The sequence below is a fragment of the Grammomys surdaster genome, unplaced genomic scaffold, assembly GCF_004785775.1.
Source record: "Grammomys surdaster isolate TR1022 unplaced genomic scaffold, NIH_TR_1.0 126298, whole genome shotgun sequence".
Taxonomy (NCBI): domain Eukaryota; kingdom Metazoa; phylum Chordata; class Mammalia; order Rodentia; family Muridae; genus Grammomys; species Grammomys surdaster.
In genome coordinates this window covers 6,051,603-6,073,998 of record NW_021621098.1, presented here as the reverse complement: position 1 = coordinate 6,073,998, position 22,396 = coordinate 6,051,603, and the positions used below count along the sequence as shown (strand labels likewise).

At 45.5% G+C, this 22,396-nt stretch overlaps 1 protein-coding gene across 1 annotated transcript in view; it reads right to left on the bottom strand.

The window, feature by feature from the left end:
- Npc1 (NPC intracellular cholesterol transporter 1) overlaps nucleotides 1-22,267 on the bottom strand; it is a 45,156-nt gene extending 22,889 nt beyond the window's left edge. The window contains exons 1-5 of the mRNA XM_028759528.1: nucleotides 22,167-22,267; nucleotides 9,048-9,170; nucleotides 7,836-7,942; nucleotides 4,632-4,807; nucleotides 181-348 (exon numbers count right to left, since the gene is read on the bottom strand). Coding sequence (XP_028615361.1) covers nucleotides 181-348; nucleotides 4,632-4,807; nucleotides 7,836-7,942; nucleotides 9,048-9,170; nucleotides 22,167-22,226 — 634 coding nt within the window. The 5' untranslated portion in view covers nucleotides 22,227-22,267. The remainder of the gene's footprint in view (nucleotides 1-180; nucleotides 349-4,631; nucleotides 4,808-7,835; nucleotides 7,943-9,047; nucleotides 9,171-22,166) is intronic.
- Between the last annotated feature and the right edge of the window lie 129 nt (nucleotides 22,268-22,396).

The following is a 22,396-nucleotide window of genomic DNA, read 5'->3' as shown; positions in this document are numbered from 1 at the left end:
TGTCATAGTAACATTATCAATTCCTAAGAGCAATTCCTTTCTCACTGAGCCCTCTCAAGTTAAACCAGGCAACAAATGTCCTACTTCTCTCTCTGAATTTATGTTTCTATAGCTGATTATGATTCTTGAGTTTTAAAGGAAAACAATAACCTCTGCAAATTTGAGAGCTGTCATCCCTACCTGAAAATATGGGACTGATGGTAAACGGCGCTTGTCCATTGTCTTTATTGAACATGTACTCAATCCAGTTGGTGGCGTTGCAGGCATGGGCATCCCTTCCACACAGGAGTCCTAAGGCCTTCTCATTACTGGAAGGAGCCTCCACATCGCGGCAGGCATTGTACATCGCTAGAAGAGGAATCCCAAGGGAAAAGATGGAGACACTATGTTTCCTTGAATCCACCACTCAGATCTAACTGAAGGCCTCTGTGCTGGCACACAGGAGCCAGCAGGATAGAACCTGGGGCACTGTGAGACAGGGAGGGAAGGACACACAGAACTGGAAAGGGACCAGCATCCAAGTGTTCTCCCAACAGCTTCAGCATTATGAAGAGTCACTCAGTAGAGTCAGGAGAAAGAACCTCATTCTGGCAACTCTGCAGTGCGAGACCACAAAGCGGGAGGACTGCGGACTTAAAGGGATCATACATGAACCAACTTAGTTACAACTTGTGGGTCCCTTCATCTTCCCCTAAACTCCCAGGAGACAGCTGCACAGTCACTGCTTTCTTTACCCCACCCCAGAGAGGCAGCTTAGCCAGTGTGACAAGGGTTGGAATAGACTCCACTTGGCCTTGATACTGGCTGGAAAGGACATTTTCAACTGTGTGTTAGCACTGATGTGTTCTGTTTGGAGCCCTCAGTCCCTAAGAGTATGAGGATTACACGAGCCACCACACTTTCCTTTGTTTCAAGATGTATGCCCATGGAGCTCAATAGGTTTTTGAAGTAAGGATGCAAATATGAACAAAGTATATTGCTAGATATGTAAGAACAAGAAAATACCACAGTGTAGCTCATTATTCTGCAAAAAAGCTATACTGAGGGTGTATCTTTAAAAACACAAAATCGAAAAACAACTTTGAGCCAGGATTGTAGATGAATGCCTTTGATTCTAACATGTGAAAGGTGGAGACGGGAGGATCAGGAGTTCAAGGCCAACCTTTGTGATATACTGAGCCTGGAGCCAATTCTGAGACTGTCTCAAAAACAACAAAACTCAGAACCCCCCACAAAAACTCCCAAATAAACAAAAACAAACTTTACTGAATGCCAGAAATGTAATTACACATCCCATAATATATCCACTTGAGGCATGCTGCTGGACCACGTGACAAGTATGTTTAGTCTCACAAGAAACCAACAAACTATTTTTAACCTGCTGTTGACTTAGGTTTCCCTTGGGTTGGGTGGAGCCCCCCTGTGCTCGCCCTCCTCAGCATCTCCTACATCACCCTCCTCAGCATCTGCTGCAGTTACTTTGATTTGAACATCCCCAGTGATATCCGAGCACTTTTTCATACATTCTTTGGTATGGCCATTTCTGAACTCACACTGTTTATGTTTGTAGAGTTCTGGCAGTTCTCTGTGTGCGTAGGTCACTGTTCATGACCAGAGCGGCCAGTGTAAACATCCCCAGTCCTTGTCCTGTTCTTCTCTAGGGTTGGCGCTGTTTTACAATGACCTCAGCTGGGTTTCTGTCTGGTTCACAGACTTAGGGTTTCTTTGGGAGGGTCTACCTGCTCACACGCATTCATGGTTCCTGTACTGGCTCCCTGCCCATGTGTCCATTGTTTCTGGGTGTCCACAAGGAGATACTGAATCTCTGAGATAATGGTGTATTTATCTTCAGCTTCAGCAGGTATTGCAAAATTGTTTTTCAAATGGTTTCAAACATTTACGCAGCCATAAGGGGCAGTCAGTCTATTGACTCCCTCTTGCTTCACGTCCTTACAAAGAGCTGGACCTGGCAAACTGACTCTGTGCCAATCTGACATTGGCATGAGGAGAGATACACTGGAGTGCCTGTATTTCATGGATTGTTCTGGACTCTAACCACTCTTGGTTTCTTCTGCCTTTATTTTCTTGTCAAGAAATATTTCCTTACCTTTAAAGTCGTAAAAACAAAAACCAAAAACCCTATGTTGATTTGTACAAATTTCCTTTATCTTTTTTTTTTTTTTTGGTTTTTTGAGACAGGGTTTCTCTCTGTGTAGCCCTGGCTGTCCTAAAATCACGCTGTAGACCAGGCTGGCCTCGAACTCAGAAATCCGCCTGCCTCTGCCTCCCAAGTGCTGGGATTAAAGGCGTGTGCCACCACTGCCTGGCCTTTGGTTTTTCTTTATCGGTTGTTCTCACGTACACCAAATGATGTTCTGTAAACTATGCTCACTTATGTTCTCTGATTGGTTAAATAAAAGTGGCTGACAGCCAATTACTGGGGAGAACAGAGGTAGGCGGGGCTTCAGTTTCAGGGCTGAGGGTTGCAGGTAGGACCCACAAGGGAGAGGAGAAAGCATGTGGAAAGAACAAGGGGTCTCCATCTGAGGAGATGAACCAGGAGTGCATGGCCGAGGAAGAGACGTGTATCCCAGGACAGACTGATGGAGCAGAAATAACCCAGGTGAGACTCAAACAGGAGGTAACTTGGGGAGTGCAGCTGAGAAACAGCCAGTCTAGCACAGAAAAATAGTTTAGGGGTAATGGCCCAGTATTGCGCTGAAGCTGATTAAATCCACTGGACTCAGACTCTATTATTGGGGGGTTGGATGGTCATAATAAGAATAGAGTTATTAAATATCCTACAATAATAGTCGTTATAATACCTCTACTGATCTTATTGACCCCAGTACATTTAAGCATTATTTATTAAATTCACACAGAGCACTGAACATCATTATGTCATTTTCAAACACAGCATGCTTTCTTTTTATGTTCTCCTCTCCCCTCATCTCTCCCAACCCTGTCTGTCACTGTAATCTCCCGCTGTCTCCCTTCTGTCTCCTGCCCATCTTCAGCACCTCTTTTAGCCTCTCTTGCTTTTTATTCTAGTTTAAAATCTATACTCACACTTGTACGTGCACAGGTGAGTGTGCATGCGTGTGTGTGTGTGTGTGTGTGTGTGTGTGTGTGTGTGCTACAAGCTAGGATCTGCATAGGTGAGAGAACATGCAGTTTTTCATCCTTTTAGCTTTGGATCACTTTAATGTTCTATTTTTCTAGATCCAACCATTTTTTTTGAAAATTCCAATTTTCTTTACAACTGAACAAAACTTCACTGTATCAGGTTTGTTTTTTTTTTAACCCACTCATCTGTTGATGGGTATCAAGGTGGCTTCCAATTCCTAGCTAGTGTGAGCCGGGCAGCAATGAACAGATGTATAAGTATCTCACGGGTATATGGAGTCCTCTGAGTATACACCCAGGGGTAGTGGAGATGGGGCCTATTACTTTTTAGACTGCTCTTAGACACTTCTTGTTCAGCCAGGTCTACTTTGCTATGCTTTTAGCCCATTTCAATAACTACTGTTTTAAGATCCAATTGCTTCCATTTGTAATTTGTTCTTTTTCTGTAGCATTTTATTCTTTTCTCAATTCTATCATTTCAATAACGTCCTAGCATATAGACGGATCTCTTCATCATGACTCTGATCTCTTGGGACAGATAGGTGAAGCTTCTCATCTGTATGGGGATACTCATGCTGTATGAGGTGCCCCTCATGTTGTATGGGGGCACCCCTCATCTTGTAACGGTTTCTTTTCTTTTGATGATTGATTTCCTCAAAACCAAAATACCTCTCTGTTGTCACTATTTGTATTTCTACTGTCTCTTGGGATTAAAGTAAGTCTTGTCTATCTGAATCAATGACGGAACCATTACTAAAACGTACACAAGTAAACTTGCATATACTGAAATTTTTCCACATGATAACTTGAGAAAAAAATTTAAAAATAGTTGCTACTTTCTTGAGATTTGATTTTTCTTTTATATTTATGGTTATTTTTTACTGTATGTATGCATGTGTATCATATGTGCTTATTGCCTACTGAGGCCAGGGGAAAGCATCAGCCAAAAGAGGACACTGGATCTATTGGGACTGGAGTTAGAGGTGGCTGTGAGTCACCATGTGGGTACTGGGAATTGAACCCAGATCCTCTCGAAGAGCAGTCAGTACTCTTAATGGCTGAGTCATCTCCCCAGCCCCAAGACTTGTGTTATTTTTAAATTCTGTTTCAGTGTGTGGGTCTGTGTGTGGGTCTATATATGGAAGCGCAGGTGCCTACAGAGGCCAGTGGTATCAGAGCCTTTGGAGCCCAGGTAAGGAAGCTACAACTGTGGTTGTAAGCCCCTGACATGGGTGCTGAGAACTGAACTAGGGTCCTCTGATAAGAGCAGTGTATACACTTAACTGCTGAGCGAACACTGTAGCCCCCACATTAGAAGGGTTCTAAAACAAACACTTTAAAGAGACAGTTGCATTGTTGTAGCTCAAGTCCCAGAATATAGGAAAACAATAACCAATGTCCTGAAACTGTGACTCTGCACTTGCTAGGACGGCAACAGAAGGCGCATACCCAGCCCCACGTCCTGACCCAGCCTTTTAAAAGGACGAATAGTTATGTCTACTCACCATTCGCGAAGCTCTGTCCGATGTAGTACTGTAACTCCTTTACATTTGTTTTATTCTCCTGCGTCTCAGGATCAACATAATCTTCAGTTAACGTCACATTCAGAAACTGACTCTGGTGTGGGCTACATGTCAGCTCACAGAACAGGGTTGCTAGGTTATAAAAACATGACGGACATCTAAAGAAAAAGTAAATTATATTTTATGACTTTGGATATATCAGTAAAAATAAAAGGTAAAAAAATAGCTACAGAATATTTAAAACTCATTGAAAAGAGACAACTGATCATGAAAACATAGCAGACTCAGAATGATCAATCCTATTTCTCTCCAGGCCCGCAGATTCTTTTTATTGTATGTGCGTTGATGTTTTTTTTTTTTTTTGGTTTTTTGAGACAGGGTATCTCTGTGTAGCCCTGGCTGTCCTGGAACTCACTCTGTAGACCAGGCTAGCCTCGAACTCTCGAACTCAGAAATCCGCCTGCCTCTGCCTCCCAAGTGCTGGGATTAAAGGCGTGCGCCACCACCGCCCGGCGTGCGTTGATGTTTTATTGCATGTATGTCTGATGAGAGTGTCAGTTACATACACCTACAGAGCTGGAGTTACACACAGCTGTAAGCTTGGAATTGAACCCAGGTCCTCTGGAAGAGCAGCACTCTTAACCACTGAGCCATCCCTTCAGTCCTTAGACTCACAAATTCTTAAAACCTTATTGTAACATAAAGAAATAGCTTTTGCCGGGCAGTGGTGGCGCACACCTTTAATCCCAGCACTTGGGAGGCAGAGGCAGGCGGATTTCTGAGTTGGAGGCCAGCCTGGTCTACAGAGTAAGTTTCAGGACAGCCAGGGCTATACAGAGAAACCCTGTCTCGAAAAACCAAAAAAAAAAAAAAAAAAAAAGAAATAGCTTTTAAGACTGCCCTAATATTACATTTAATTTATTCAGAAATATTTTTTTTTTAAAAAGGAGGTTTTTCTGAACTCTGTGCTTTGTAATTAGAGATTTCTATCTTTATTCCAAAAATGTCACAGTTTTGATTAAGGGAATAAGACGTGTGTGTGTGTGTGTGTCTTCATGTGACAAAAACCACTACAGGATGAATACCTTCAGTTTTCTTCTGAGAGCCAAATAATGGTAGCCGAGATCTCCTGAAACACAGGAGGACTTCCCTGTGAGTTCTGAAGATTAAAAAGAGCCATCACCTTATGAGACCTCGGATCAGGGCCTGGCATGGGAAAAGGTAAAAAACAGAGAGGTGCTACAGCAGCGCTTGCTGTGTGCACTGCAGCAACACACAGGTTTCCACAAAGATCACAGCTGACTGCTGCCCTTTGGGTTCAAAATTTAAGCTCCTAATGTTGACTTGTGTATGTGGTAAAAGGGTTCTCTCTCCCTTTTGGTCCACGTTACCTCACTGTTCCATGGAGTTCTAGAAACAGGGGCAACTGAGATTACTGTCTAGTCTGATTTAGTCCTACTGATCAGATTTGACAGAGAATGAGGTGTGTCCAGTCCTCAAGAACCTCTGCTCCAGAGAAGGAGACACCGAGGTCAGTGGCTCTTTTCCAGTCCTTATCAGACAAAGACCTTGGCTGTCACTAGACCCTATGTAAGACCAGTATGTGCCCTTAACTGTTGAGCTATCTCCAGGCCAAAATTAGGATAGTTTTTTTTTGTTTGTTTTTTTTTTTGTTTGTTTGTTTTTGTTTTTTTCGAGACAGGGTTTCCCTGTGTGTAGTCCTGGCTGTCCTGGAACTCACTCTGTAGACCAGGCTAGCCTCAAACTCTCGAACTCAGAGATCTGCCTGCCTCTGCCTCCCAAGTGCTGGGATTAAAGGCGTGCGCCACCACCGCCCGGCAATTAGGATAGTTTTAGGACATACTTTAAAGAGATTGTTTTCATGGTTATAGGTCAAGCCCTACAATATAGCAACAGTAGCAAAATCAGAAAGTATAACTGCACCACTCCGACAGGAGTCACTCCTGGGACGCTCTGCTTTCCAATGAATTACAACTATCCCATGGTACTTCACTTAACCTCTATGAGCATTAATTTCAATAGCTGTGTAAAACTCCATGTTAGTTTGCTTCTCTTGTTATTATAACTTGAGCTTTACCCCCTGATCACACGGGAAGGGGGCTACCTATAGTAAATGTCTATATCCATAATCCATCATTCAGAGTGGTTAGTAAATAAATGTAATCTGCCAATGCCAGGAGCCTAGAGCGGCCTGAGTGGATTCTTGGTTCTTGACTCATTATTACATTCTGCGATATTTGGAAGAACAATTTAGCAATGGCTTTCCTCTCAGCACTGCCCATTTCTCCTAAGACACAATGCCCTGAGCAGACGCAGGGTAGGGTCCTGCTGCCTACAGTGATATCTAGAGAGGGCTTCTTCCCTCTTTACCTCCTTCCTCATCTACCTTTACGATTGTGCTAAAAGTCTGGATTATTTTCAGACACCAAAATCTGCTGCTGTAAAGAAAACCCCAATTTGTTCTTTGCACATTTGAAAACCACTAGATAGGCTTAAAGAACATCTATTATACAGTCTTTCTGCACTGCCAACTACACTAAAAAGAGTGTAATGTCTAGGAGCTAATGCTAGCGCAGCCTTTCAGCACAGAGATGCAAGGACGTCAGGCAAGGGCCAGTGGAATGCTGCCAAGACGTCGACCTGAGTTTGATTCCTGGACCTACGTGGTGGAAGGAGAGAAGCAACCCCGACTTGTCCTCTGATTTCCATGTGTATATACACACAGTAAGTAAATAACTTATTTTCATTTGCATGTGCAGTATGTACACATGATGCAAACATGTACACAGAAAGTAACTGTAATAAAAACTTAGAAAAGTATGCCAGGCAAAGCAAGGCAGCAAGGAGCAAGAAAGAACTGAGGGAACCACACAGATGGAGGACCCAGGTCCTGAGCAGGACAGCAGGGGCCACTCCTTACCACAGTGAACAGAGTCTCCAATCTGAGAGACACTAGGCCTCTGTGCAGTTCCCTTTGTGGGCCAGGACACCTCGAAGGAAACCAAGTCTTCCCACTAAAAGCAACTAGGAAGAAAACTAGTGGAGCATGTGACTTTCTTTTTCCTTCTAACACACCATGAGTCCCTTCTTGGAGTACACCAGAGAAAAAACTGATCTGTAAAGGCACACCAGAGTGGCACCACTGTTTGCCGGTAGTCAGCCTACCTGGACAGAAACTGCAGGAGCAGCTGCAGGTTGCTCTTCAGTGTCTGAAGCTGTTGAATGTCACAGCAGAGACTGACGTTGTCAAAGAAGAGTCCTGGACAGAGTTCCTGTGAGGAGAAAGGGGGTTCTGGGATAAGCTCAGTTACTACGGTGGCGATGTACTTCGCTCTTGAAGGCACGAGAGGTTATGTCTGAGTGGCTATCAAGTTTGCTATTCAGAAAGTGGGGATTCAGCCAGGCAGTGGTGGCACACACCTTTAATTCCAACACCCCAGAGGCTGAGGCAGGCCCATCTCTGAGTTTAAGACCAATGCAGTCTTCAGAGACTTCCAGGGCAGCCAGGGCTACACAGAGAAACCCTGTCTCAGAATTTCCCCCCTCCCACCCCAAGCAAGTAGGGGTTCATAAGAAGTAGCAGAAACCACTCTTGCATTTTCCTTTCTTTCGTGGCTTTATACATCAGCCTATTCAAGTTCAGCCACAATGTTATAGCCACTTATCCCTCCAGGGACAGTCAAAACCTGTACCAACTCTGAAGACCTAGTGCCACGCTGGATTACTGAAGCCCCAAAGCCAGTCTTTTCAGTCGGATTTTTCCCAGTATTTTTTTTTCCCCCAAACAGCCCTAAGAATCACACTAACAAAAAGCATCCTGGGAGGCACCCAGAATTCACAGGCTCGCAGGGAACAGAGAGATCACTAAAGGAGGGGACAAGACCTCCAGCCTCTTAGTGTCAAAGTCTAAGGAAAAGGAAGTCTTGGAATCTAGGAACAACAACAAAGCTAACTTCTAATACATTTTGCAGAAGTTCCAAAGCAACATCTGGGTACCAAGGTCATCTCTAGACAGTCACTCCCTACTGGGAAACTCCAGGAGACACAGAGTCAGCACCTGGAAGATTAAGCCAGGAGCCTTTTATCAGCTCTGTGTTATGGGGTACAGGCCTGAGTCTAGGTTAAGCTTTAAGCCCTGGGGCTGGAGCAACAGCTCAGCAGTGATAACTGATCTCGTGGAGAAATCATTTTCAGTTCCTGACCCACATGGTGGTTCACAACCCAAGACATCCAACTCCTGCATATAAAGGCTCACACACATATATACACATACAAAAACATCTTTAGAGAGTTAAACCTTTTAGTCTCACCTCCAGCATCCCTACCATTACATAAGACACTGCATATGCTTGGGTGCTCTCAAAACAGCACGCTTACCTGCACTAAGTCATAGCCGTCCTTTGGGAGGGGTTTTGGTGGACCAGAATATTTACAGTTGTACCTCTTATCCCCAGTCGCAAGTCCACACTCTCCATACCAAACACAGGATTGTGAAAACACCTACAGAAACATGGAAAACAAGAAAAGGTGCTCAGTTAACGAATCTTTCATGCTACCTAGCAAATGAAGTAACAAACGTTCTTGCTAAACATGTCAAGAAATATTAATAAAGATGGAAAAAGCCTGGCATGGGGGTCTTAGGTCAGTAATCCTAGGACTTGTGAGGCTGAGACAGAAAAAGCATGATTTAAGGCCAGTCTGGGCTGCACAGTTAAGATAAGTTTGAACTATGAAGTAAAACCCTGTCTCAAAAACAGACAAAGGACCCAGGCCACAGGGTTCCTTCACTCTCAGAGGACCCCAGTACCCACCTATTGGATAGCTCCATGGTATCTGGCACCTACCTAACTCCCGGCCCCCCCGCCCCCGCCCCCTCCCCCCCCCTCCCCCCCTCCCCCCCTCTCTCTGTGTGTCTCCCCCCGCCCCCTACACACACACCTCATCTCAGTATCTTTTAAGAAACAACCAGGCCTAAAACCCACAATGGACTTGTCAGGTCAGTGGTGGGGGAGTGGGAACTATTTCCCACTTAAGAGAGGGTCTAGCACCAGCAAGTGTAGGCAGAAGCAGTGCTGTACTTAGAAAGTCAGTGCTTAAGACACTGTTTGGGGGAACTGCACACATATAAAAACTAAACAACCAAAAGGATATTTCCCCATATATTTAGATTTTGGTACTTCAAAAGTAACCCGAGGAGCAAAACCCATAATTATCACTAACCTTACCTAAAAGGCAGTGTAAGACTAGACACTGTTCCTGAGGGCTAAGGAGTCCAAGGAATGCACATGCTAAATTTAAGGAGCATCAACAAGGCAACATTAACCTAATATTTCCTTATGAAAAGATGTCTCAAGAGCTGCTCATATTCCCCATGTGACAGTCACAAGGCTGCCTGAACTTAAGAAGGAAGGGTTCCTGTGAGTCACCACCCTGACAAGGGTGCTGCTCAGAGGAAGCCATACTGTGCTTCACAACTGACTCAGCACAGATGACCCAGCAAGCCAGGGACACTGGCTTACAACTGTCCCACAGGGAATTCATAAACCAAGGAGCAAGCTGGATCCCAAGATACCTGGTGCAAAGCCTTAAACACACTGAACAGGAGAGACAGGGCCACACACAGGTAGACAGCTGAGTCAGCCTTCCTTAGTTCCCCACCAAGATGCAGATCTAGAACATAAAACATGGTAGGAGGGAGGAAGGTGGAACAACCCAGGGAACAAGACCAGGGAACACTACTGTCAAGGGATACAGATCAATAGAATTTGTTTCTGAATTCATCCTTTGGATAATGAACATTTTATTGCTGGATGTAGTGGTGCACACCTGGAACCTCATCTACCACACAGGAGGGATGAAACAGGAAGTAGGAGAGAAAAGAAGAGTGTGAGACCATGCTGGGTAACTCGGAGCCCCTGCCTTAACAGCCAGGGGTGTAGCTAGTGGTTGTTCAACATGCAGAAAGTCCTGGTCCAAAACAGCAAAGACAAAAACCAACACCCCCAAACTGCATGAGATACACGTGTCTGCCTGCATCTATGCCTCTGTGTGTGTGTGTGTGTGTGTGTTATTTTTAGATGGGGGGGGGTCTAACTATGCAGCCCAAGAACAACAAGCTGCTTCTCTGCTGGCTGCAGGCCTGTAGCCCCCCCCCCCCTTCTGGATTCACTGAAAGTCCTATGTTTAGGAGAGAAATTATCCAAATGGGGAAGCGTCGATATTTTAAACCAAACCCAGCAACTCTAGCAGACAACTGCACCCTGGCCTTCCAGCAGGCAGGGGGCCACCGATGTAACTCAAGCTTCATTTCAAAAGGCTAAAGCTGATTGGAGGTGTGGGTAGAGCGGACAGTGAGTACAATTTAAACAGGGAGCCGTCTCTCATTCCTCAGAACTCTACCAGCTGCCAAGCCAGTCTTACAATAGAATTCAAAAGAAAATTCCAGAGGCCAGTTAAGAGTTTTATCTAAACAAGGCCAAACAAAAACTGATTCAGGAATTCAGTAGGACCATCACCAGCAGGTTCTGAGCTGGGCATTCCAATAGTGTGACAATATGGCATTTACCACAACAAAGGGTAAGATAAAGAAAACAAGGTGGCTGGTCCTAGAATGGTGCCTGCCAGTTAGGTAGTCCCAGATCAACAGCAGTTCTTTGACTTTCATTAAATCTATACTGGCCCAGAGCAAAGTTCCAAACCCAAGGGCTTCACAAACCTTAGCAACAGAAACTCAGCCAAAAGGCCAGACAAAATGACCCAACGTGGTTTCCCAAAGACCTGCTTCTATGTTGTCACTGATTTCAAAGTCAAGTGTTTTTCTGCCCCTTTGAAAGGAGGGGAAAGGAAAGGAGTCAGGAGCTCTTCCGATCCTGAGAAGTCAATACTCCAGAGAAGCTACTTAACCTTTTTAAGTAGAACACAAAATACTTGGGGTTTCTTGGCCATTTAAAGGCAAAGTCATCTTGCTCACTGCAGTGGTCCTAGCCAGAGGGCCCAAGCGCTCCTGAGAGCACTCAGCGGGACAGGAGGTGCTAGTGCAGGGATCTCTCAGGTACTCCATTAGCAGAAAGCAAAGCACTAGGAGACTACGAACACTATTTGTCCAAGGTCACAAGTGTACTGAAACTGAAGCTTTGGCTCCAGGCACAGACTCTCCATAAAAGATAATTAGGCCACAATTAAAGCCCTTCAGGTTCCATCTGCCCACTCCCACCTCTGCAAGTCCATGCATCTCACCCAGCAGCACTGAAGGATAAGGCTTTTTTTTTCCACCTTAAATGTCTCCAGCCCCTCTTCTTACCTACAGCAGGGAGAGCTAGTTTCCTCTCCAAGTCTCTTCAGGGAAGCTCACCAACTGGTTTTTCTTTTTAGCATGCTAACTTCCCCACTCTTGAGTCTGCACCTGTCCCTGCTTCTGACAGTCTCTGTACACTTCTGCCTCTGCCTGCCAGTCTCTGGTGCTCAGCGGGAGACCAACAGTCCTCAGTGCATCCATGGTGTCCACTGGTAGGCTCCCTTGCTCAGCCATCTCCACAGTCTGTAGTTTCCAGGTGCTTAGAATCCACCCTCACCTTCTGCCTGTGACAAAGCCTTACATTACACACTGTGTTCTGGCTCTTCTCTTCTGTCTCCTCCTAAAGGCCTCATCTGCCTTCACACTGTCTTCTTTACTACCTATGGCTAAAACCATTCTCTGGTCTCCACCTCCTTGTGGTGCCTGCTGATGCACCTAAGCATGTCTCTCCAGAGCACCCACCAGATGTTCTAGTCCTATAAGGATATAGTGTATCTCCCACTCTTAGTTTACAGGCTCTTGCTAAGTGTGTCCCCACCCAGAAATGACCTGTGATTCATCTGGATTCCAGATGAGCAGGTAAAGTGCCTCACTGGAAGGACTGAGTCACAGACGGCAGAGCTAGACTGCACCTACCATGGCCTCGGTGCGTGGGAGGCTGGGGCCTTCCTACTGCCCCAAGGGACTACAGACCTAGAGAGACAGGGCTGGGCCATGCTCATCTCTGCAACCTATGGAGGGTCTAACTGGTACCTCAGAGGCAGGATCCACAATCTCACAATTACCATAGACTGTAGGCAGTCAGGGCTTCTCTGACAAAGAGGACAGATGTGTCATGAAGTCTCCTAGGGCTGTCACACTGACAAAATCATGCTCTGGGCAAGTAGAATTCATGTGGGCCATATACTTCCTTTTTAGACAAAGAACCCGACTTCCAAACTTAAAGCTGCCTTCCCTGTAATACAAGAATCTTGAGTTTAAGATGAGTGTTGTGATGCACGCCCCTAACCCCTGCACCTGGATTGCTGCTGGATCTTAGTTAGGGTTTCATTGCTGTGAAGCAACACCATGACCAAAGCAACTCTTATACAGGAAATCATTTCACTGGGGTAGCTTACACTTTAGATGCATTATCATCATGGCAGGAAATATATAATAGTGTGAAGGCATCATGGTGCTGGACAAGCTGAGAGTTCTACATCTTGATCGAAAGGCTGCCCCAGGAGACTGTCTTCTGAAGGCAGCCAGGAGGAGGGTCTCTTTTGCACTGGGAAGAACTTGAGCATAGACACCCTAAAGCCCTCCAACAAGGTCACACCTCCTAATAGTGCTGCTTCTCATGGGTCAAGCACATTCAAACCACCACAGAGGCCAACCCAGGCTACACAGCAAGACTGTCACCAACCCAACCCAAACCAAAGGAAATCAAACATACCCTGGTTTTAAAGTCAGAAACATTCTCATAGGGAAGGAAGCATTATGTGCAGTATTAAAATGAAACTCACCAGTGTTTGGGGCCTACCATCACCACAAAGTGAGCCTAATCACACACAAGCTGTGTTCTAGAGAGGGGCAGGAGGGCTGCACACATGTGATATACACTGAGGCCACTGAACACTGCTAAAAGTCAAAGTCATACATGTATTTTACCACTAAAATAACACAAAACAAAAACCTGGTCTCAGATGTCCTTCACTAGATAAAATGAAAACTCAGCGTCAAGGGCTTCAGTTCCCTGTCACCATTGTGAGGTCAAACAGGATCAAGGATCATGAATCTGAGTGTCACACCATACAACCAAATCTCTTATAGTATAGTCCACTGACTTAAGCAGTGGGGACACTCCACAGCCTGTGAGCTACTGCTATGTCAGATACCTGAGACTAAGTGATTAATAATAAGCAGAACGTTCTCTGGCTCACAGATGTGGGGGGCTGGAGGGGCTTCATCTGATGTTCTTGCCACCACACTCCATGGTGGAAAGCAGAGAGGCAGAACTCCAGACAGGAAAGGGCAAACTCCCCCTTGATTAGGATCTCCGCTGAGCACAATTCACTTCCACAAGGTGCACTGATTGATCCAACAGAGTACTCCTGGCTTATCAGCACTGTTGTGGGGGTGTATTGGTGGAGGGGAATTCTAGCACATGGACTCTGTTGGCACATTCAAGCCAACAGCAGACACACTATTTTTCACAAGTACCACTCTTACAATGATATTCTCAATGAAAAGATAACATTACTTAAGCAATACATTTTTGTCCATTTCTAAAATATTTTTTAAAGACTGCAGAGTTTTCTTTAATTGCAAATCAATACACACCTATCACAGATATCCAGGCTTTACAGAGATACTGAATTCAAACTGAAAGGCCTCCCTAAGCTCTCTACCCTACCCATTTCTCAGACTGAACCAGTATAATTTATCACATCCAGGCTGTGCCCTTCCCCTGGCCTTGAGCAGGCCAGAGAGACTTTGTTTACCACAACAGACCAAGCGATTTGGATCTAGGTGGAGTTACCCAAGTAGGCACCCACGTCGGCTGCACGGAACTTAGAAGAACTGCCCCTGGGCTTGCCTTGAGATAACTCCGGCGAACCATCTCTCCAGCTGAAACTAGGAACGGTTTTTCCCTTTAAAGGGAAAAAAGGCGGGGTCTTTCCCTTTAAATTGAAAAGCTAATCATTAAAACATTGAGCCTTGATCAGAGAACTTTGTCTTGGCTTCATCTCTTTTTTGCCCTCTCTTTTCATTCCCAGCTCCCTTTCAGGTGAACCCAGTTGACCGTGGCCACAGGTGGCTACACCAGGTCTTCCTAGCTTCCTCCACAGGTAAATATCCAATTGCCATATATGCAGAACCACAAGTCTAGTGTCAGCTCCCTTCCACAGATCATTCTTTGGCTTTTAACTACCCTCTACTATTTTTATCTAAGACCTTAAGACCAAATCCCAGTCACAGAAAACCAAGCCTCATTGTTCTTCCATACTCTGGTGTCACCCATTCTGTCTGCCCTCTCTAATGATCTTTGTTTAACTGCCCCTCCCAAGATCATTTCCTCCTTAGCTGAACCCTGACTCCCTCCACCCTGGCCTAGTGCAGTGTTCCCAAAGTAGATGAGCTGCCTTAACTGATCAGAAGCACCCAACTCCTTCCTCGGAGTCATAAAGGCAGCCAATGTCTCTTGCCATGGTGACATGTTTTAGTCACATCCTGAGAGACCCTGTGGACCCACTAGGGCTGGGCACTGACAAATTCTGCCTCTGAGGGCCAAACATTAAATAATGAAGGTGTTTGAGCCTTCAGGTCTCTGTGGCAAATACTCAACCCTGCCTGTAAAAGTTCAAATGCAGCCACAAGAAGTAAACAAGTGGGCATGACCCAAACATGTGGGCTAGGTAGGCCACGGTTTGCTGGTTGTCATTCTAAGAGCAAGTAGAATTTGTAAGAACTGAAAGAGTATTTTCTTGCTTGTCTTGATGCCCTCATAAGACCATGAAATCTTCAACAGCTGGGCCCAGGTGTAAGTCTTCCTTTGAAACACCCTGCATCCAACCTTCATCGGCTCAGAGACCAGCCAGACTCACAGTGAGTTGAGGGAATTTCACTGATTTCATGAGTTCAGAGATGGGAACTCAGTCACCTGGCTTCAACCCAGGCTTAATAGTTACAAAGCTAGAGAATTCTCTGCTTTTGAAAGATAGGTCAGATGGGATTTAATTACTACAAGTCTCACTGAGTCAGAAAGCTGCTTTCAACAGTTATAGGGTCAGTACAGGAAGATTTAAGAAAAATTAAGCCAGGCGGTGGTGGAGCATGCCTTTAATCCCAGCACTTGGGAGGCAGAGGCAGGCGGATTTCTGAGTTCGAGGCCAGCCTGGTCTACAGAGTGAGTTCCAGGACAGCCAGGGCTACACAGAGAAACCCTGTCGCGAAAAACCACAAAAAAAAAAAAAAAAAAAGAAAAGAAAAAAAGAAAAATTAACCTTTCAGCCATCTCTCAGCACTTACAATCTCTGAGCCCCTCTTACTGTCCATGACCAGAGATGAATGGAGGCTTCCCACACTACACAGAAGAAATTCTGAATAGCAAGAGAAATGTGGAGCCTCTAATGAACCCTACCAAGGTCTGAACCCACAAATTCGGAAGGAACACCAATGGTGTGCCAGGCACACACTGTGTCATTTTTCACTCATTTCTAACATTCTATCATTACACAGAATATGAGAATTTTATAGGGAAGGGAATATGGCTCAGAAATGACTGTCCATGGCATGGCTCATAGGTGACATAATTCTGAAAAACAAATGTCCGCCAGCCCTTCTTCTGTCTCTTCCCACAAGCTCTCTCAGTTCAAACTCCAGCCCAGTTTAGGCACTGGCAGCCTCAGAAGAGGAAGTCCCAGCAGATAGGCTGCCCCCACCGACTACAATGTTCCTCTAGCAGCTCCGTGACAGAGCCCAGACACACTACAGTTGGCATTGCCATTTCTGCTACAATTGTAGATAGATAAAGGCAAAAGAGGAACCTGGAGACACAGCTGGCTACAGCTCCAACAGGAGAGAGGCCAGTGGCTGCTGGTTAACCCCACTGCCTGCTGCCCCTCTAGGGAGCATGGACACTGGACTGTTCAGTCAGAACAAGGTAGGATGGGCTGGAGGGAATCCTGCCCAGAGATTATACTGCCTGCAGTTCCTTTGGAATTTGGAAGACAGATTAAACAAACACTGAAGTGGAGGCTTAGTTTGATCTGACTTCTAGGGTAGAAGTGTCTGGTTCTATTTTCAAACACACACACACACACACACACACAGAGACAAATGATAGGTTGTGTGCACACCTATATAATAGGTGTTTAAGTCAAATATTTCTGAGTGTGATGGGCTTAACCACTCCAGCTATTCTTAAAGATAACCCTTGACCTTGCAGTGTAAGTAACCCACCCTAGGCCACATTACTAGTTACTATTAGATATTCATGAGCTTCAGCACGCACAGCGTCAGAAGAACCACCCCAAAGCCATAGCTCTAAAACAAAACCATGATGTGAGTGCTGGTGTGTATCTGCAGAGGGCCATGGTCAGCAGACTAATCACTCCCCTGGCAATTATCAAGCCACAATGGAGACAACGGGTGTCAAATGAGAGAAGCCTTACTGGCAAAATGGGATAACACCCATTTTAGGAATCAGGTAGCAACATCTGAACTTGATTAGAGGGCAGAAATCAGAAGACAGCAGTTCAGGCTTCTGGTCTGCCATTTACTAGCCATGTGACCTTGCAGACAAACATCAACTTTAATGTTCCTGTTGATAAAGAAAATACGGGACTGGGGAGATGGCTCAGTGGCTAAGAGCAATGGCTGCCTTTCCAGGAGTCCTGAGTTCAATTCTCAGAACCCACATTGAGGCTCACAACTGTCTATAACTATAGTCCATGGGATCCAATGCTCTCTTCTAGTGCAGATAAAAGACCCATTCAATTTTAAAAGGAGGAAAAATACACTTTTATTGAAGGGGTGGTGGGGGGACAAAATAAGGTTAGTTGTGTGATCACAATGACATACTGTGCAAAAACAACGTAGCTACTTTTTGTCTTTAATCGTGTATAATCCAGATTGTTCCCACTGCCTGCTAGTAGGCATGGCTACACAATACCTACAACGCCAGCTCTCAGCAGGCTGAAGCAAGAGTGGTTCCAGCTGGAGGCCAGCTTTGTTTACACAGTAAGTGTGACTCAAAAAGAAAGACAATCTTTGCCATTTTAATAATTTTGCAAAGACAGTTTCATACCGAAATTTACTGTAATTACAATAAATGCAAGGAACAGTTTTTTTGTTTTAATTTTTATTGATAAATATGTCTATGTATTTATAGGATACAATATAATTCAATATAAGTATGTGACATAAAATGGTTAAATTAGGGGAAGGAGTGTTTTCATCTTAACTATAAGCATTTCTATGGCTGGTCTCCATCTTCCCAGATGCCTCTTGGTCACCTGGCACACAATTCACCCTCAGTAACAAAGTAACACTCTGCCTTATGCTTATTACTCCTCACCTCAGTATCTTCCTCAACATCTTTCTACCATTATGTGCGCACAAGACAGAGACACTAGCTGACATTACAGCCCTTATAGCAATGCACTGCTCTCCCAAGGCCTGGGGTCATCCCATCTCTGCATCCTACACCGTGCCTAGAACCTCTGCTTTATATCTTGTGACCTAAGGAGAGGAGAACGTGTTCAAGTGTCTCTCAAATCCTTCCAGAAGCTCATTCATTGCATCAGAGTTTTTAAAAACAAGTACTGATTTTCTTCCAATATAATATTTTAATTGATTATTTGGGAATTTTATATCATGCACCCTGATCACTCTTACTTCCCAGTTCTTCCAAGTTTAGCCTCATCTTTATGACTCCCCCCACAAAAAAAAAGAAAAGAAAAAGGAAACATGTCCAGTGTGTGTTGCCCATCTACTCACCAGAGCATGGTCACACTCCCAGTGGCCAATCCTTAAAGAAAATCAAGTCGTCTTCACCAGCACCCCTGCCAGAAGCCATCAACTGTGGAGAGCTTCACTTGAGCATCCTTAGCACAGATTTTAAGAGTTCTCTTCAATGGCTTCCTGTCTAGGCTGTTACTTTTTTGGCAGTCTCCAGTGGTACAACAGGCCACATCAGTGTGGCTTCTAGGACACTGACCACTGCAATCTGGCCCATGGACACCAATGTGGCTTCAGGCAGCAGCACAGATCACAGAAGATACTTATTTTTTTAAAAAACCATATTACTTTTAAAGACTAAGATAAAAGACACAGGCTGGGAGCTACAGGAGGCGGCTCAGTTGGTGACTTAGTGCTTGCCACACAAGCATGAGGACCAGAGTTTGGATCTCCAGCACCAACATCAAAAATCAGGCACTAAGCTGGGCAGTGGCGGCGCATGCCTTTAATCCCAGCACTTGGGAGGCAGAGGCAGGCGGACTTCTGAGTTCAAGGCCAGCCTGGTCTACAGAGTGAGTTCCAGGACAGCCAGGGCTACACAGAGAAACCCTGTCTTGAGAAAAAAAATAAAAAATAAAAAATAAAAAAAAATCAGGCAATGTGGTATCCGCTTATAATCCCAGAGCTGAGGAGGCAGAGACAGGAAGATGATCTCTAGGGCTTGCTGACTAGGTAAGAGGCCCTGACTCAAAAGAACATGAAGAATGGCTGAGGCAGACTTGCCCTCTGCCCTCCACACACACACATGACCACCACCTCCCCCACCACACATGCAGGGGCACAAGCCAGGCAAAGAAACCCTGGCTGGTTAGCCAATCACTGTCATCGCCAGAATCAACTCAAATACATTCTGATCACAACTAACAAAAGTCCCTTTTCAAGATCCACTTTGAGGCTGGAAGACCTAGTGTTTAAAAGGAGCCACACATCGAGTCCTGGGCCCACTTGGAGATGACAGTATATAAGTTCTTGATCTCAGGGAGCCTGAAATCAGTATTTCAGTTACACAGCAAGCAAAGTCTACAAAACAGCCTGGAAAGCAGGCACAGCTAATCTGACTCTATACAGGGGAAAACGGCAGTTGCAGTGCAGAGATAGTTACACCCCCCCCCCACACACACCCCCCCCCCCACCCAGTTCAAAGACTTTCATTAACAGAAAATGCCATTGCAGAAGTTCAAGCAAAAACCAAGAACTTGAGTGGGAAGATATCTTGGCTAGGGACCAGCACAGTGCCACCAATCAAACTCCAGTTGACGGGACCTTAACAGTCTGGCCAAGACCTTGTTTGGTTTTGATATCAAATGGTCTGATTTGTCTGCAGAGCAGAGCCACAGGTGAAAGGGTCCCTGGTGGCCTAGCCCAGACTTCCCAGTAGGTGATGAGCCATGCTTCAAACACTGCATCGCTAACAGTGGAGTAAGGCAGGCCGCCCAGACAGGGTGCCTGTGCCTCTCTCAACAGAGGGACTCTTTGTGCTGGGTAATAGAATAAATTCGGAGAAATACAGAGTTCTATTCAGCAAGTCCTTTACTCTTTACCCACTTGCAAAAAAAGAAAAAAAAACCTTCCTTTTTCAGATGATAATCTGTTATCAAATCTTATTCCATCATTCTGACTGGTGGGCCGAGGCTAGGGAAGATTACAAGTACTCACATCATTCCTCTAGGCCAAAAGATTAACCCATTCCAGATTACCTCTGAAAAAGCCACTGAAGTGTTTAATGAGTTCTGACAGCAACAAATTCCAAGGTGTGGGGACAAAGACAGCCAGGAAAGTCAGGACTGTTTCCCCAAACTGCTATGTATTACTTGGATGAACACAGGTGGGTTTAGTTTAGGCAGGGTCTATTTCTGACTGGCTTAGAAAACTTGCTAGGCAGAACAAGTTGGCCTCAAACATAAGCGATCCGCCTGACTCTGCCTCTCTAGAGCTCTGATTAAAGGCAAGCACACCACGATGGCTAGCAAACATGGGTATCAAAACAAGCAGTCTAAACGGGTGCAGTGGCTCACACCTGTAATTCCAGCACTTAAGGGGCTGAAGCAGGACTGCAGTGAATTCAAGGCACACCTGGGCAACACAGTGAGAGTCAGAACCTGTGCCTACAGCGAGACCGGACACAGAAAAAAGCCGAAACAAAGCAGAAAAACAGAACATTCAATTTGGCAATGCTAGTCCATCATCTATAAGTAGAATATTAAATAAAACCAAAAATGCTCTCCTAAAGCATTTTTGATCTTCCAAATAACAGCTGCCTCTAATCGCCAAACAACTTTACTGGTGCTCAGACTGAAATCTGACCAGCTCCAGCCACTGACTGGGGAGTTCCAAAACCAGATACCCCACCCCCAATCTCTTCAGCTGCCTGGGAGCCTCTAGAATTCATTGTAAAACAATGGGAGTGTTTTAATTAAGATGAGGGTGGGAAGACTTTCAGGCGTTTTGCAAGAGAATCAGCCCTGGTCTACTTCAAAGGCTCACAGCTTATCTACTTTGAAGGTTACCTTGAGGTGAAAGAGAAGCAGAGATATGTTTAAGCCACTTTATAATGTGAAGTCTGCTGATTGGTGCATGACTGAAAACTCCAGGGAAAAGGAAGTGCAGGCTTTAAGTACTACATTAGAAAAGGAAATAAAGTAACTTCTTCTTAGTAATGGAAAGGCATTTATCATTACAAAAAAGAAAAAAAAATCAAGACTGAGTCAAACACCTAAATCAGAGATGGCAAGGATTGGCCTGCCCCAAACAACCAGCGAATGCCGCCACCAACTGTCTTCAGCCTAGTACCTGCATGTGTACTCTTTGGCTCCTTGGTCGCATCCCTCTGCCCTTTTGCACACTTTACAGAGATTTAAAGAACAAAGGATAAGCTTCCTAGACCAGAGAACCCTTCATGTGCTCTCACTTCTAACCCACCACTGTCAAAACCTGTGAGTCCATTAGAGGGGAGATAGTGGCCACAAGGGCAGAGAGTTTCCACTGACTTAGTCATTCTGATGACTAAGGGGGTTTAATTAGTACCCCTCCGTAGTCATCCCCAAACACACACCCACTTTCCAATAAGAAAAGTGAAGACACACAAACAGTAGTGACACACCCATACTCAAGCAAGGAAAAGCCAGAGGAGGGAAGCAAGTACGATGTGCCAGTTGTCATCCTGTCCCTGGCTAATTGAGGGAAGGGGAAACTAAACTACTGTATTTGTGAGCCTCAGTTTCCTGAAACGTTAAAATGAACGTGAGAAGAGGCAGCCCACATTCTTTAAAGTACTGACGACTACAACAATTTGGTACTCGAGTTTTGTTCTCCACCTCCATCGTCTGGAGACAAGGAGTAATAATACAGTCGGAGCTAAGAAAACTTAGGAGTTCGTGTGCATGTAGAATTTGTTTTGTTAAAATGGCTAACAACAAAGTCCCTATCCTCTGCGCCCACTGTCCCTCCAATTCCACATCCTAAATCAGGTGACCACCACTGGAATAACTCAAAGCTAGCCAAATAGAGGCCCCAGCAGTCACCCTCTCCCAGAGCACAGCGTGAAGGTGGACTGACATAGGAGGAGAAAGCGACCTCCACAGCTGCACCGGAAGACCAACTTCTCCACGCCCGCAGCTCCCGCGCCGGGGGTCTCCGGAGCCGCCGCACGGCCCCGCCGCGTCCCGCCCAGCCCGCCCGGGTCTCTGGAAACCGCTCACCTGCGCAGGGCACAGCAGCAGCAGCAGCAGGATGCCGAGGGCCGGCTGGTGCGCGCCCATGCTGTCGCTGCGCGGGGCTACAGCTCTCAGTCCGGCTTGCAGTGCACCGCGCCGCGGTACTGGCGGGGCCGTATGGGTCCCGTCGCCTGACCAAGGAGGGGGCAGGAGCAGGCGGCGGGCTGCGCGCGCACGGCAGGAAGGACGGAGGCGGTGTCAGGGCTGCTGCCTCT